This window comes from Salvelinus alpinus, chromosome 3 (genome assembly GCF_045679555.1).
Source record: "Salvelinus alpinus chromosome 3, SLU_Salpinus.1, whole genome shotgun sequence".
Taxonomy (NCBI): Eukaryota; Metazoa; Chordata; class Actinopteri; order Salmoniformes; family Salmonidae; genus Salvelinus; species Salvelinus alpinus.
This window is the reverse complement of record NC_092088.1, coordinates 17,989,688-18,007,746: the sequence shown is the minus strand read 5'-3', so window position 1 is coordinate 18,007,746 and position 18,059 is coordinate 17,989,688. Positions and strand designations below refer to the sequence as shown.

Genomic DNA, 18,059 nt, shown 5'->3' with positions numbered 1-18,059 from the left:
ACTGCACTTGAAGAAACTTTCAAAGTTCTTGAAATTTTCCAGATTGACTGACCTTCATGTGTTCAAGTAATGATGGACTGTCATTTATTTTTGTTTATTTGAGCTGTTCTTGCCATAATATAGACTTGGTATTTTACCAAATAGGGCTAACGTCTGTATTCCACCACTACCTTGTCACAACACAACGCATTAAGGAAAGAAATTCCACAAATTAACTTTTAACAAGGCACACCTGTTAATTGAAATGCATTCCAGGTGATTACCTCATGAAGTTGGTTGAGAGAATGCCAAGAGTGTGCAAAGCTGTCATTAAGGCAAAGGGTGGCTACTTTGAAGAATCTCAAATCTCAAATATATTTTGATTTGTTTAACACTTTTTTGGTTACTACATGATTCCATATGTGTTATTCTATAGTTTTGATGTCTTCACTAGTATTCTACAATGTAGAAAATAGTAAAATAAAGAAAAAACCTTGAATGAGTAGGTGTGTCCAAACTTTTGACTGGTACTGTAAATACAAACCATGTTTATCATTCACTAAAGAGTTCGCCAATAAACCTCTGCTTTCCTGGGCAACTCTACCTGTGTGTTTTCTCAGCTGTACATGACCCTACAGTACCTCCACTGGTCAGAATGTTGCCCACTGACAGTCAGCGTTTTTCGGACACAGAGAGACTCATTACTCTGCTTCCTGGTTGAGTAGAGACCTTAACCACAAGGAGCAACAGTTATAAAGCCTCCAGACAGCCTACAGGCCAACAACTTCCTTCAAAGAGCTCTCTTCCAGGACAAGGTTTGCAACACCCCTTGTGGTTAGGATACATTACAGCTGGCACAGACTGCATCCCAAGTGGCACCCTATTCCCTTTATAGTGCACTACTTTTGACCAGGACCCATAGGACCCAGGTCAAACTGTATAGGGAATAGGGTGCCATTTGGGACACAACCTCATACTGCCAAGTGATGTGAAAGTGCATGAATCATATTACTATAATTGTGTCCCTTGTACCTCGACAGACCATTACCTGTGTCAGTGGAAGAAGCAAGTGTCCAAGACTACTATTTTACCTGATTTGGTCAACGGGATTTGATTTGATTTGGGCAGCGCATTGAGCATGGTTTGGGTTAAAACAGGCTGCGTGCCTAACAGATAGTCTTTGAAGTGGCTTTCTTCTTTTCTATCAAGGCTACCCCACTAAGACAAGTCTTCCTGGATACTTTTAATCAGGCAGGAAGTGTGATGTTTACGTGTGATAACGAGCACCATGAAGACTGTCTGGCAGGGGATCAGACTGCAGCGAAGGCCAGGGCGAAGGTCACGAAGATGGGCAAGCTGAGGCCCCTCACTTTAAACACCTGCACACAGAGGGAAGAGGTACAGCAGTTCAGATAGTAGACCCCTCTAAATACAACAGAAATAAAATGCCCTGTTAGCTAGTATCCAAGTCAAACCTCGTGAAGTTTCTTTGCTTAAGCTACATTTTCGCCCCCAGAAATAGCAATTTACTTGTATCCAACGAATGTGAAAAATCATAACATTGCAATTCTCATATCATTAAAGTACTAGACCCTATCTCCTGTCCTGAAATCACCCAGTCACCGATTCCCTCCTCCTTGTTCCTGCATCAATCCGTCCTCATCCTTTCATACCTGGCTCTTGCAGGTGCGCTTGGTCAGGCCAAACTCCTGGTTGATGGGACCACTGTTGAACTCCTGCCACTGGCCGTGCACATGGGCCTGCACGTTGATCTGATAGGACAAGGCCCGCTCTGTCATCATACTGAAAGGATGCCTCTCACACGCCCGCACAGACATGGCAGGGTCCCAGTGTTTCAGTCTCTGCAGTGGATACACAGGTACACAGCCATTCACCCGTCAGTCTCTGCAGTGTTTCCTGGTGTAATTTATCTGCTGGTTATTACTTATAACCCTGCCAGAGGAGACTGGTGGGATGAGCTATAGGTGGATGGGATCATTGTAATGGCTGGAATGGAATTCATGGAACGGTGTCAAATGTGGTTTCCATTCCATTAAATTCATTCCATTCCAGTCTTTACAATGAGCCCATCCTCCTATAGCTCCTCCCAGCAGCCTCCGCTGAACCGTGCCATAGGCACTCAAGAGCAAATGTCCCGATTTGAGATGCAGTGTTGATGCACCCTGACCTGCAGAGAGAAGCCATGCGAGTCCAGCTCTCCTATGCTGGCTGCTTTAAGTAGGAAGTAGAAGCCATATAGTCCAATGGTTCGTGTGCAGTATTGAGGCTCCTGTAGGACGACACCAAGACAATAGCGCCAATGACTTACACAACTGATTCCTTTTCAACTTGCACCATTTTGCAGAGTTACAGAGTTAAGTGAGATGGCTTACCCTCTCAATGACCATGCCGAAGCGCACTGCTTGTTGGGAGAAATCTGTTACTTGCATGTCTCCTCCACTGTGGAGCTGGGATGGGGAGAACGAGGGAGAAAGAGAGCTACGTCCACGAGCAGATTGTCAAACAGTATGATCCTCTTATATTCTTAGGTGTGCCTGTCTACATGAACTCACAGTGTAGTAGTGCTTGGAGAAGATGAGGAGCAGCCAGGACTGAGGAAAGACATGGATCTGCTGCATCTCCTCTAGATGGGCTCCTGGAGGGGGTCAAAGGTTAGGGTTCGCCATCAAGCAAACACTCACTCGCCAAAATATCACTCACATTTACCCTTTCACTCTAACACAAATGAATTCTTAACAATTCAAAAGTAACTTCGTGAAAACAGTTAATACCTAAACATAATCATAACCCACCAATGATAATCTATTGCAACTCGTCTGAGATGCATTTCATGTTAACGAATACAATCAGTTCCTCAAGTCAATAAAAACGAAAAGACATCTGCAGTTTCAGAATGAATCAGATTCCAGGAATCGAAGCAAAGGATGGAAACGTGTTATTTGTCTGGGAGCATGCCCACTTCGCCCAGGGTGTGTACTGTGTATGATTTGATCAGTTCTGCTTATCAGAATCATACTGGTTAGAGTCACGTTGCGTGGTTCTATAATATCAAACTGTTTTTTAAACTGGCGGCTCTCCTATGGACCGCTGGTCTTCTGGCACCCGCAGCAACACATTTTATGTGTCTCCAGCTGCATGATGGATCGGACACGGGTGCCAGAGTGATGTAGTCACATACCGAGGCCACGGCCAACATGTCTGGCTTTAGTTTAGAGTCCTTCCCCTTACACCATTGCAACATAGTAATGATGAACACATTGTACTATGAAACTTAACAAATAAACATAACAACAGCAAAACAGACTTGATGTTTTCTAGGTTTTAGTGTTATGTCATCGAGCTGTGAAAGGTCGATGGACTTGGCGTTGTCACTCACGTTGAGTGATGCCATGTAAGCGAAGGGCCCGGAAGAGAATGGTGAACCTCTGTCCCACAGGCTGTTCCAAGAAGACGCCAGCCCTTGGCCAACTGGAGTAAGAGAGTGAGAGAGAGATAAATAACGAGAGATAAGCTTGTGGGGCAGTGTAGTTACATGTCTACCAGAGTCAATGTTCAAACAAACAGGCCTAACATGCTACTCATGGACAGTAGTCTACGAATTCCATCCACTTGAACGACATACAATTAAACTTACGCCTGATGACTACCACCTTGAGCTCTGTGTGATCAGTACCTGGAGAAGAAGGTCATAATGAACCTATGGGAGGGAAGGATCTGAGCTGCAGGGTTGAACTGTAGGAATACCCAGTACAGCACTGTCTTCAGGAGCTGGTACTCACAGGCAGCAAAGACCCTGGAGAAGGCGATAGAAAACCAACATTGTGAGTTATGACTAGGGATAGGGTGTTGTTTAAGTTGGACCTTACTCTAGCAGCTACCTGGGTGAACTTAGGGTCTTGTGGAGAAGTTCAAAGGGTAAGTCTCTCAGGTAGATGAAACATGTCAACTCAGTCACCAGGTAAAGCTCCAACCATCGCTCACACGCTCTCTGAAGACTGGTCTCCTTAAACTAAACCACACGGAGAAATAGGCAAACACACACGCACACGCACCCGCACACGCACACGCACCCACACACACACACACACACACACACACACACACACACACACACACACACACACACACACACACACACACACACACACACACACACACACACACACACACACACACACACACACACACACACACACACACACACACAAACATATACCATCATCAAAAACGTCACATAGAAAACAACATAGACAAACGTGGATGGACATATTCAGACAGCAGTGCATTTATGTGTTTGAGGTGATTTGGCTCCCCCTAGTGTATATTTTTGAGCAGTAACTTTTAGTACTACTTCACACACCAGTAGTGCAGCTTACCTTGCAGGACACGCGATGAAAGATACACACAGTGGAGGAGCTGATCTTATTTATCATCTCTGTTAAGCACCTGTCAATCACACACATATCTGTCACCTCATAATAAACTTCTGCTTTATTTACAATACACCCACATGAAAACATACTATAGTGTATACTATGGTAGGAATACTGTAGTGTTTTTGTGGACTTTACTGTAGTGTTTACAGTTTGCTATAAGAAACACAATATATGGTCTATACTTGGCATGTAGGTTTCTCACTTACGGGTGGCACAAATTGGGATATGGGGGAGGGGAATGGGTATACTTTTGAGAAAAAAAAACAGTTTTTGTGGACTGTAGTGTTTTTGCTGAAATGTCAGTGTTTTTTTGTGGATAATACTGTAGTATTTACAATAGTATTCTACAGTATACTACAAAATTCAATAGCAAGTACTGAACAAGGGATACTACAGTGTGTAGTATAGTACTCTACAGTATACTACAGTTTACTACAGAATTCTATAGTAAGTACTGTAGTATTCTATTGTAAACTGAAGTGTTTTTTTTATGTGGGCACCCAGGGTGACTAAGTGACCGGGTGCGACTCTTGTAAGGGTGTTGGTGATTTCAAGCTTACAGTACATTCAGGACAAGCTGAGGAAATAAGGCCAATGTCGACATGGATTCATCTCATTCAAACCCATCCCCACCCAGTTTCATGGACATGAATCAACCAGTTCAACTGGGCCAAATTAGGTCCCACAAGAGATGGGCGTGTATTCTGGAGGCATCATAGTATCATAAGTTATCCAATGTGACATACATGTATACAAGCAGGGAAAAGTTCATTCCTGTTCCTCCTTGACCTTGTTTTTGTTGAAAAGAGGATTAACCCGTTTTGGCTGAGTGATGGCCCGTTTTTGCACGCCACAGCATTGTTTTACAACACAATGATCCTCCCAACGGTGTTGCTGGACAGTGTTACGTAGCAACGTTCAAACATGGAACTTGGTGACCCACAGGGGTGCACGTACTTGTTCTAACCCAGCACTAGCATGTCAGATTCAACTACTCATCAAGCACTTGATTAGTTCAATCAGGTGTGTTAGTGTTACAAATATGCACTCCTATGGGTTCCCCAGGACTAGTAGTGTGGTGTGGTAGTCCGGCTCACCTCTGGAAAAGGTGTGGCAGGCCCAGCAGGGCGGCGGTAGAGAGCACCCCCTCTCCCCAGTGTTCAGGACATGCCTCTGGGTTATAGAGGGTCCTGAGGGCAAAGGAGAGGGCTGGGGGAAACCACAGGGTTAATAGTCTGATCATTCATTTCATTCATCAGCTGTGAGTATACTGTATGAGCGATATGGGTACATGAACTGTCATTGAACCAAATGTACTGTTTGTCAATGGAAAATAGGATTTACTTATTTGTCCCTGAGGGGAAATTTGTCTTGGATGTATGTCATGGGTGTATGATTCTTGTAGCTACCCTCTTTGGTGACGGTGGCTTCTTTCACAGAGAGTTGGAGGACCAGGGGGCCTGCGGGTTTCTTCCCATTCTGTCTGTCTCTGCTGGAGTTGCTGCTGCCAGGTCGGCTGTATGACTTGTCTTTCCCACTCTTACCACTTCCTGGTCCATGCAAGAAGAGGCACATGCTACAACTACTGTACTTCTGAAGTAATCAGATTACATACAGTTGAAGTCGGAAGTTTACATACATCTTAGCCAAATACATTTAAACTCAGTTTTTCACAATTCCTGACATTTAATCCTTGTAAAAATTCCCTGTTTTAGGTCAGTTAGGATCACCACTTTATTTTAAGAATGTGAAATGTCAGAATAATAGTAGAGAAAATGATTTATTTCAGCTTCTATTTCTTTCATTACATTCCCAGTGGGTCAGAAGTTTACATACACTCAATTAGTATTTGGTAGCATTTCCTTTAAACTGTTTAACTTGGGTCAAACGTTTTGGGTAGCCTTCCACAAGCTTCCCACAATAAGTTAGGTGAATTTTGGCCCATTCCTCCTGACAGAGCTGGTGTAACTGAGTCAGGTTTGCAGGCCTCCTTGCTCGCACACGCTTTTTCAGTTCTACCCACAAATTTTCTATAGGATTGAGGTCAGGGCTTTGTGATGGCCACTCCAATAACTTGACTTTGTTGTCCCTAAGCCATTTTGCCACAACTTTGGAAGTATGCTTGGGGTCATTGTCCATTTGGAAGACCCATTTGCGACCAAGCTTTAACTTCCTGACTGACAGCGCTACAGGGAGACAGGATGGACAGCTGATCGTCCTCGTATCCACATAATTTTCCTGCCTCACGATGCCATCTATTTTGTGAAGTGCACCAGTCCCTCCTGCAGCTAAGCACCTCAAAAACATGGTGCTGCCACTCCCGTGCTTCACGGTTGGGATGGTGTTCTTCGGCTTGCAAGCCTCCCCCTTTTCCTCCAAACATAACGATGGTCATTATTCCTGAGAAGTATAACGGCTGCGTGGTCCCATGGTGTTTATACTTGCGTACTATTGTTTGTACAGATGAACATGGTACCTTCAGGCGTTTAGAAATTGCTCCCAAGGATGAACCAGACTTGTGGAGGTCCACAATTGTTTTTCTGAGATCTTGGCTGATTTCTTTTGATTTTCCCATGATGTCAAGCAAAGAGGCACTGAGTTTGAAGGTAAGCCTTGAAATACATCCACAGGTACACCTCCTATTGACTCAAATTATGTCTATTAGCCTATCAGAAGCTTCTAAAGCCATGACATCGTTTCCTGGAATTTTCCAACCTTTTTTCGAAAGGCATGGTCAACTTAGTGTAAATTTCTGACCAACTGGAATTGTGATACAGTGAGTTATAAGTGAAATAATCTGTCTGTAAACAATTGTTGGAAAAATGACTTGTGTCATGCACAAAGTAGATGTCCTAACCGACATGAAAAAACTATAGTTTGTTAACAAGAAATTTGTGGAGTGGTTGTAAAACAAGTTTTAATGACTCCAAACTAAGTGTACGTAAACTTCCGACTTCAACTGTAGATATTTACACAACTGTACACAAAGACACACTTAAAGATACACCTAAGATGCAAATATAGCAATGATAAGGCAGTGAAAAAAAGAAAAACATCAAGAAAACATCAACTACACAACACTTGAAAGGACCAATTTATTGGTTTTATTTACTGAACGAGAAAAATGAGACCTATATGCTGGGGGAGAACACTCCCAATAATCTAATCACATACTGTATGTGTTTGCGGAAGGGACTAATGCAAACCAGCTGTCTGAATTCCGGATTGTCTCTATAAAACATTATATAGAGGTGTTAATTCCTCACAAATTTCCTAAAAATGTCGTCAGAGGACAAGCATTTGGCACTCAATTTCTGTGAATAGGGCCAACCCAGCTAGCACATTTTGTTCTGAGAACCATATGTTTCTTAGAGCTTGGTGAGAGCGTGGTTGTCCTATGGTTATTTTGCGTACAACCTTCCCACAACTTTGTAGGAATGGTGCAGGTTAGTTGCTTGGCTTTAGAACATTGTCAGCACATTTAAGGAACTTGACAAAAAAAATGTTATTTTCTTGGTATTTCATTACTGAACAGAACGTTTACTAAACGTTCAAACATGGTGAAATTTAATTTCAGTTTTGGTAATGTTCTAGGAATGTTTGCCAACTGATTTGACATTGAGAATGTTCTCAAATAGTCCAGAGAACGTCAAGAAACAATGCTTCTAACATTTCCTACAAGTTTCCTCATGGTTCTATAAGATCTAAGGGCCCGGGGCTGGGTTTCTACTAAGCTAACATATGGAATTGTTTTAAGAAGGTCATACCAACGATCATTTAGCTATTTGATTTGGATTTTTTAAATTTTTTTAATTTGGAATCCTCTTCCCATTGGTTTTTAAGAGATTATCAAATACTTTTAAAAATATATATTTTGGATACTTACAGGGGTCTTAAAAACCAATGGGAAGAGGATTTAGGTAAGCAACTTTCAGATTAAATTTGGCAGAATATGCTTCAGAGAACACATTCTTCATCTATTTGTCAAAGAGAGATAAAAAAAAAAGTTAATTGGCTGCATTGGTCAAATGCAAAATGATCCAAGATTAGATCAGAAATAGATCCCACGTGTTACCGACGTAAGCAGGCTCCTGCTACTTTATTGCACATGTTCTGGACAAAAGTGACAGATTTCTGGATATCCATTTTTGAGACGTTTTCTAATTTAGTGGAGAGGCCTATAAACCTTCTGCTTTTTTTTCCATTACTAGGAATGGCACCACAGGAGGCCCCTCTAAACAGTTCTATGGGCAACATACTGGCATGTACTACTCTTCTAGCTAGACGTCTTATACTATTTAAGTGAAAGGATAGGTTTCCTCCTAGTTTTAACCATTGGATAAAGGAAGTTATGCAACATCTCAAGCTAGAGAAAATGCACTACTCCGTTAGGGGATCTGCAATTACATTTTATAATATCTGGCAACCTTTCCTATCCTTTGTAGAAGACATGGACCCAGTTAGACATGGAAGACATAAACCAACCCAAGTTAGAATTTGTATAACTACTCTTCTTTAATTTTTTTTGATTATATCTTAGTTTTTTTTGTTATTTGATTATATTATAAAAACTATATTTAAATTCTTTAAGTCTGGTATTGGGGTGGGGCTCTGTTGGAGAATGGGGGGGTTGGGGTGGGTTTGATTTGATTTGGTAGAGGATCTGTGTGTGTTCTGTTGGAGCAAGGGGGGTTAGGGTGGGTTTGATTTGGTAGGGGATCTGTGTGTGTTCTGTTGGAGCAAGGGGGGTTAGGGTGGGTTTGATTTGGTAGGGGATCTGTGTGTGTTCTGTTGGAGCAAGGGGGGTTAGGGTGGGTTTGATTTGGTAGGGGATCTGTGTGTGTTCTGTCCTTTACCTGTTCTGTTTGTATTATCTGTATTATCATAAAAAATGCCAAATAAAACTACCTTTGAGAAAGAAAAAAAAACACGAAATACTTATTGCTATTAGCCCAAAGAAATACATTGAATAACATATTCATGAATGCTAATTGATCTTCGTGATGCACGGACATCGACTCTAAGTTTTAAAGTCATGTTCTCAAATTGTTCTGAGAACTATAAGAAAACTTTCCATAAAAACCACAAGAACCACCACCATGCCCACACCGGACGCGTGCGATCACATGTGCCATCGTGCGCAAATTGATTTTGTCCCCCCACACCAAACACGATCACAACACGCAGGTTGAAATATCAAAACAAACTCTGAACCAATTATATTAATTTGGAGACAGGTCGAAAAGCAATACACATTTATGGCAATTTAGCTAGCGAGCTTACAGTTGCTAGCTAATTTGTCCTATTTAGCTAGCTTGCTGTTGCTAGTTAATTTGTCCTAGGATATAAACGTTGAGTTGTTATTTTACCTGAAATGCACAAGGTCCTCTACTCCGACAATTAATCCTCACATAAATCTGTCAACCGAATCGTTTCTAGTCATCCCTCCTTCTTCTAGGCTTTTTCTTCTTTGGACTTTTTATGGTGATTGGCATCTAACTTTCATAATAAGGTGTAACACAACTGACCGACCTCAGTTCATCTTTCAATCGCCCACGTGGGTATAACCAATGAGGAGATGGCACGTGGGTATATGCTTCTATAAACCAATGAGAAGATGGGAGAGGCAGGACTTGCACCGCGTTCAGCGTCACAAATAGAACTGACTTCAACTTTAGCGCTTGGCAACACAGACGCTTGTTGGCACGCGCAAGCAGTGTGGGTGCAATGATTGAATAACATGTATGTGTACATTTATTCTGCAACGCACGCGACGCGAGCGGTGTGGTCAGGATATAAGAATGTTATTTAAAAACATATACATTCTGTTCTCAGCATCAACAAAACTCTATCCTCTTTCTTTGTTTAGTGCGTTCAGCTCCATTTGGTGACCCAGTGGACTAATTCCATGGATAGAGGACAGTAGATTATAGGTTCGAATCTCACTGATGCCGTGTCACAATAAAAAATAAATGTGTTTGTGTGATTAATGCCTGAAGAAATTAATTTCTATGTGTCCTATCTGTACTTGGAGTTCAAAAAAGTTACCCCAAAATAAGCTAGCAGTGTTATTAAAAGTCTTACTGAAACGTTCCGCAAAAGTTAAGGAAGTTATTAAAAAACTACAAATAACCTATAAGTTCCATTCTCAGAACGTTAATAAAACCTCTCAGGAAAACTTTCAAAGGAACCAGAGTAAAATGTTCTCAGAACCTCCCTGCAACCTAAAATAAACATTCCCAGAACAGACAACATTTTCACTTCAGTTCTCAGAAAGTAAAATAAAAAAAATCTGTTTTACCGGTGAGGAAACTTATGGCTTCATTCCTACAACCAATGGGAAACGGAAAATGTACGTTTCCACAACTTCCAAGGAGCCAAATGTGCTAGCTGGGAAGTCCGTCTCCCACAATACATAAGACCAGAGAGAGGATGCAGAGACATTAGGGTTGTAATACTCTTATCTCCAACACACAGCACAGATAACACTAAAAAGTATAGCAAAGTCAGTAAGAGATGCAGAGATACTGTAATCAGATCAGAACTCTGGCCTCTGGGAGACACATTTAAGCAGCGCACCTGCTCTGTCCTGAAGGCTCCTTGCCCTCTGCTGTCTGGTTGACATGTAGAGGTCGCTTAGGGTGCCTGACTTGGTGAGATTAGGGCAGTGCAGCTCCCACTGGCTTCCCAGGCACTCCAGCACCACGTCTGACAACAAACAGACAACACACCGAGCCAGGCAAGTTTTTGCTTTTGTTGTTGTTGTTGACGTTACGTTTGCTGACAGCTCCCACTGCTACGGTTTCATGACCTTTCATGGCACATTTTTGTAACTGGGGGTCGTCAACCTTTCAGTGAGACAGCACCCTCCAAGCATTTTGTTACTTTACTTTAAAAAATGGTCCATTACATATTTCACCTCATTAAAAAGAGCAAGAGGGGAGAAAATAAATGGAAACAACATTCATGGAGAGAGAAAGAGAGAGAGAGAAAGAGGGAGAGAAAAAGAAAGAGAGACAGAGAGAGAGAGAGAGAAAGAGAGAGAGAGAGAAAGAGGGAAAGAGGGAAAGAGAGAGAGACAGAGAAAGAGGGAGAGACAGAGAGAGAGACAGAGCTGCATTTCCTGACAAAATGTAAAAAACATTTAAAAAATGGAGTGTCATTTCCCCAAATTTGATCCCCTTATTCAAGGTTTCAAAGACCTCTCTGGTGAGGATAGGCTACCCGTCCTGCTGGGGGAGGACGCAGAGAGCTGTTGGTTGGCAGCACACTACATTGCTGCCTGCCATAAGATGAGGGACAGTGTCTGACAGACCAACCTGCACATGTCCTCTATGCTTATTGTTATTGTTTAATGTATGGTTATTTTGACCCTTGATTATTGTTGTTACTGTTGTCACGTTGACAATATTGATTATTATTATGTTAATTATGTTAATATTGTAAATCTCCAAAGTAAGTTTTGACAATTAGTACATTGTTACATCATGCCAATAAAGCATATTTAATTGAAAATTGAGAGAGAGAGAGAGAGAGAGAGAGAGAGAGAGGGAGATAGAAAGAGGGAGAGACAGAGAGCGAGAGAGCAAGAGAGAAAGGCATACAGAGGGAGAAGGAGAGGGAGAGACAAAGAGAGAGAGAGAGAGAGAGAGAGAGAGAGAGAGAGAGAGAGAGAGAGAGAGAGAGAGAGAGAGAGAGAGAGAGAGAGAGAGAGAGAGAGAGAGAGAGAGAGAGAGAGAATGAGAGAGAGAGAAACACAGAGAGACACAGAGAGACACAGAGAGAGAGAGAAAAAGACGGACAGGTGAAGAAAAACCTGGTTGGTTGTAATGGACAACACTGCGGGACAAGAGGTAGAACAGGTCCTCTGGTGTAGCCTTGCTGGGATGACCTGGCACACTACATAACAAATACACACAAAAACACATCATCATAAGCACACAAATCAAAAACTCAAATGGTAAACACCTATCTCATGGAAAATCATCTAACTCTTGTCAGCAACTTGAAAAAGCGAACTAACACAAGGTGAGCCCTTCAGAACACAACCATTTTGTCCCCATCAGAAGTCACCCCTCCCGTCCAGCCCAAACGCTCCCAGCGTGACCATCTCACCAACTCTACAGGTGGGTCTGCCCCCTTTATGGTGGCCATTGTGCTACACACAAAAGCAGACCAAATGAAAGATAATCATGTTCCAATGTGGCATGCAGCCTGCTCCATACTGGTTGCATGCGGCTGGCAGCAGGCCCCAAATGTCTGATCAACTGTCCTCCCTCTGTCTCTCCTTCTCTATGGTTGTCAGTGTGTGCCCTTGCGGAACTGGCAGCGTACCAGCGTCTGGGGCTTCTGGGCAGGCTGGTGCTCGCTAGGAGGGTAAGCCGTGGCAGGGGGGGCTCATCATGAGTGCAGGGCTGTGGAGAGTCAGCTGGAAAACAAACAGACAGGAGAGGGGTGAGGAGAGGGGTGATACACAAGGGGGGTTTGGACTCAACAGTAGACACGTACGACTCTGTGACAGTAACAATGGCAGACTTTCACGTTAAGTTTGGAGGTGCAATGATGGATAGGCATTGAAATTGTTGTGATACTGTAAAAGCCCCCCAAATGATCAGTGTTGAATAAAAACCTCTCATGTTCAACTTGATTTGGCATTTTGCATCCCAATGTAACCCTTACAAAGTATTCATAATAGTTTAGTTTATCTGCGATTGTTTTCCCCTGTGACTCTCCTCTGCTCTCACAGATGCACACAGCGTATCTGGAAGATGTCAAAGGCCTAATTGTCTCTGGGATGGCACTGCCAGTCTAGTTGGAAACCGGCTGCTGTCAGATCTCTCCAGGTGCCAATCTCCCCATAACTTTGCCAGTTTCTCAACACCAGGTTGGCGGGATTGGCATCAATCGGGTCTAGCACCCCTCCTGGTAGGCAGGGCTCTTGGCTGGGTCACACTGACTTTGGCACTGTGGACACAGCATGCCACGTACAGATTTCGGCTGGCTTAGAGCTCTGTGGTAACATTAGAGGAGTACCTCTTGAAGAACCAAGGCCCTCTGCCAACCTCAACTAATCTTAATACTGTACCCTTCAAGACCTTTATCTTAGGATAATGATTGTAAACACTTCTGTCAAACTGTAGCACATAGGTCACACACACACACACACACACACACACACACACACACACACACACACACACACACACACACACACACACACACACACACACACACACACACACACACACCTGTCCTTATGGTCCTGAGTGATGTGTTGAGGGCCACTCTCATGGCTCTCTCAGTTCTCTCAGCTTGTGCTTGCCCCAGCAGATCACTGCCAAGGGGGTGGCGCAGCTGCCAGCGGTTGGTGTGGCCTGCTTGTGTCCTTTGACGGCCATGTGACGAGGCAGACAGCTGGACACAAATAGTAACCAGTCAAAATGATAAAATAAGATAGAAAAAATAACCATGACCATATGGTTAAGATAGAAATGTTTGGTACACATTCATGCTCATCTTATCCCCATAGTTCCTTCATGCACCAGCTCATGTAGCTCTCCATTGGAACGCAGGTAAAGACTGATTTCTATAAATCATTGGTTGCCTGTCAGGATTAGGACATTTACGATGCATCTCTAACCTACCCAATTTGACACAGCAATAATCGTGGTTCTGTTCTAGTCCTTCAACTACCCTGCTAGAAGTCAAAGAAAAATGTCGAACTATCAGTACTGGGGAGTATAATTGTACATGTCTCTCACCATTCTCTCTAGGGACACATGGCCTCGGAATGCCTTGACCGGAGCCTTCAACACTGATCTATGCACAGCAAGATCGGGAATGTGTATTTAGTAACGTGTCGTTAATAACGGTTAATCACAGAGTTAAGTATTTTTATGTCTTCTGACTTACACGGGCTGAAAGCCAGACGTCACACCCCTATGAAATAGAGGGTTTCCAAAGATTTTTCCAATAGAGTTGCCCGTACTGCATCCACTTCCATTCATAGGCGATATATGCGTCATCGTCGCCATACGGGATCCCCTCTCACACCAAAGACAGAAAAAGGACCGTTTGGAAAGTGTGACTCTGGTGGCAAAAAACTGTCAAAATCTCTCCTTCGACAGAGAATCAAGATGTTCTAAAAGTGGCAGGTGATTATTACGCACGCACGGTCCGATTCCTTGACCATTGAAATTGAATTGATCTGTACTGCCATATTATCATAGGGACCACGTCTAGACTAATATCCGTTACACAGAAGTAAAATTATGGCGAAAATTGTCACTTCGCCGTTAAGAAGTGAATCTGTACGAGATATATTACATCTATTCCTATACGTTAGGCCCCACATTAAAAAGCATTCCCAGTAGATGTCAGTGAATTAATTTTACTCTCAATTGAAAGTCACAATCTATGTGCCCAAAAACCCCAGTCAGTCCAGAAATTAATTGAGTGAGAGATATTATGTCCAAGTCAATCCCCGCTGTGTATCAATTAATTTGAAAATAACATAATTACCAACTAGCGGGATCTTCGTCAAGTCAAACAGAATAGAAGTGCACAAATACCCAAATTCACATTTCAAACCAAATTACATTAACATGCATGATACACCCAGTGGATGTGGATACAATAAAACTTCACACATCAGATGTAGGCAATAATCTCATATGTAGGCTACATGTAGCCTCTTAGCTCCAGGTCTCCCACATCGAACAGGCTACGAAATCACAGAATATCTTTACTGTATGACTCCCTGATAAAATAAAGGTTAACCAACATCTACTGTTATAAATCGGGCCGGGTGAAAGTTGCTGAGTGCTGATTAAACTAAATTCCACGTTCACATCAACGGAAGTACATCGTGTTGAGTTTAGTCAGCAAGGTGCATGGGACTCTACAACAGCAAATATTGTAAATACAGTAAATATTTATTTCGTGTATGAAGTACTGTAAGTACATCGTGGAGTTGGGTTTAGTCAGAGCGTTCCATAGGGAACCTACAACAGTAAATATTTACGTTGAAAACGTACCCGCCCACATGACCATCAACCAGACAGTAAAAAATTACATTGGCTTTTTGACTACATTTTTTTCTGAGGAATGATGCTCCTATGAGGTATCTGGTGAGCGTGTTCTGATCGGAGGCATCATTTCATGCAACTGGTCCATCAAACTATGCCTTCAAACGTTCGCTTATTTGATGGTGACCTAGACTTTTCTAGGACAGGTGAAGACATTTTCAACAAGCCTACAGAATGGAAGGGGAGACCAGGGTTGGTTGTCACACTTTTTACTCTCATGTGTATTTCTCAGCACCAGTATATCTTACAGGACTCGTTTCAATATTAGGAGAAAGACCAATGTATTGGGTTGAAATGGGGACCCTTTTTATCCTCTTGTCTTATCCCAACATGGAGTTATAAACCATCAAACACACTCCGTCCACTTGTGACAATCGGCCCCATTCTGGGGTTGGTTGTCACAATGTTTGTCCCCCACTACCCAATGCTAATTAAGATGCTAGTTACCACATAAGCTTGACCTAGGAACTCAGAAATATGTTTGAAATATAGCTCACCCTTTCCTCTTTTCAACAAACATAATTGTTCATGGATACTTCAATAATTCCAACATTAAAGCTGGAATCCTTAATGGTGAAACAGCCACGTCCGTTTGCGATATTACAACAACAACAAAAAATGACTGCAACCAACCAACACTGTTATTCCCCCCGGACATCGTTGCATGCGCGATAGAAGAGCACATTGTGTTTTTACCGTGCTGCGGGATGCTACTCAGCTCCGCAACAAAAACAATAACAATGGTGGTGGGGTGGCCAGTGGCACGGTTTCCCCCTACTGCGGATTCCATCTTTATCAAAGAAAATACCAATCCCCTATGGGAAAAATTAATAGTGGAAAAACGATTGGAACCATTTCCCTGTTTGACAACTAGGTTTTATGCGTATTGCTGTGGAAAATTCGATCCAAAGATTAAGACAGAGACTATTTAATTATATAATAGAAACATCCTTAATACAAGCAGCTGCAGGGGAGATCCACCTCTGATTTCACAGGGAAGAACTCCAAGAATAAATGATTAAATGTCACTTATATAGTGGGAGGTAATAATACAATCACACTTTCAATAGAAGCAACAGTTCCTGGAACACAATGGCCTCGTGTTAGGTTGCAGACATACCAGGAGTCTATGAAAGGCATAAGATCACAGTCCAACACAGAACATATTCCTTGAGAAGTTACAACAGCTCACCCCAAATTCTGCCGCCACAATTCCCACTTTTGATGCCATGGAAACCGTAGGCATCATCATACATGACATACAGTATCTGAGCTGTCAGACAGAACTAAAAACCTGGTTGCTGGGAAATTGGCATTTTACACAGAAAGTGGTGGTCTGAATGAAACTCCGTAAAGGTAATTTAATAATAACAATCCAGGGAAAAGGGAGGTTCGTAGGGATTGGGGTCATTTCGATGGCAGTAGGCACTATCATCTCCAATAGGGCAATTTGGATTGCCAATAAAGGGTGAATCAGTGGTGAGATCCGTCAGGTCATTCAAGTTGACTTCGGTGGTCATGACCATCTGGTTGGGAGGAGATACTGCTGTTTCACACAGTCTCCTCACGAAGGTCACCAGGCATGAGAACAGGCAGAGTGATAGCATAAGGACTCCAACCAGGCCTAGGAGACCTTGCAACACGAGAGTTCCAATGTTCCCCAGTCTAGTTCTCACCCATGCAAACAGATCCCAACCCCACTCATTATCTCGCTCGTTTACAGTAGCTACCACCTGTCTGATAGTTGCCAGAGACTTAGCAAACCCAATGGAGGAATCTGGGATGTAAATACAACACTCTGTTCCCACCACCGCACAAGCCTCCCCCTTATCCACTTGGAGAATATCCAAAGCCAATCTATTTTGTAAGACCATGGTACGTGTAGCTACAAGTTCAGCAGTTAATGCTTTCAAATCAGTGGCAGTAACATTACCCAATCTTTCTACTTCATTGGCTAGTTCTCAAATGAAATCAAGCACAGTTGTCATGCCATCATTTGGAAGTAATGCAGAGAAAACCTGTTTTGCGTGGCCAGCTACAATGGTTCTCCTATACAAATGAGAAAAGGGTGATTTTGGGGACTGGGGTAGCACGCACAGCAGGAACAACATAGGCATCATAGCAGGATCCTGACCAATTCGTAGGCAGATAATAGTATACTTTCCCCCCACACACATACATAGTTCCATTTACTGAGGAAGTAGGTTTAGCATACACACTGGCATCCTTCAGTTTTTAACCTATTCCCAGTGACATATTAGGGTGGAATGTTCCATTTCTCAACAGTAAGGGCAGGGTTCTGTTATTGTAGACAGAAAGGTTATACTTACAATGACTTTCCCCCAAGTGGAGACCGGTTCCATTTGCTATATAACACAAATAACCTGGGGGAGATTAGGCCAGGGTGATGGGTTGCTTGGGCCGAGAGGTGGGACTATTAAAATCAAATATTCTCATATAAAACACCTTATCCTCCACCCAATCAAGCTCTCTGTTTGTAAGGTTACCTGCTTTGGTCCACATCAATATTTCATAA

General features: G+C 42.7%; 1 protein-coding gene across 1 annotated transcript; it reads right to left on the bottom strand.

Moving 5' to 3' along the window:
• Window positions 1-390: 390 nt before the first annotated feature.
• btbd16 (BTB (POZ) domain containing 16) lies at window positions 391-14,461 on the bottom strand. Its single transcript, XM_071391147.1, has 17 exons — window positions 14,349-14,461; window positions 14,198-14,255; window positions 13,685-13,850; window positions 12,603-12,864; window positions 12,253-12,404; window positions 11,016-11,144; window positions 5,846-5,986; window positions 5,534-5,645; window positions 4,377-4,446; window positions 3,879-4,009; window positions 3,674-3,793; window positions 3,377-3,468; window positions 2,553-2,635; window positions 2,373-2,447; window positions 2,168-2,269; window positions 1,653-1,841; window positions 391-1,358 (listed from the first exon to the last, which is right to left on the bottom strand). The coding sequence occupies exons 1-17, from the start codon at window positions 14,459-14,461 to the stop codon at window positions 1,290-1,292; spliced, it is 2,064 nt and encodes a 687-aa protein (XP_071247248.1). The 3' UTR covers window positions 391-1,289.
• Window positions 14,462-18,059: the final 3,598 nt, after the last annotated feature.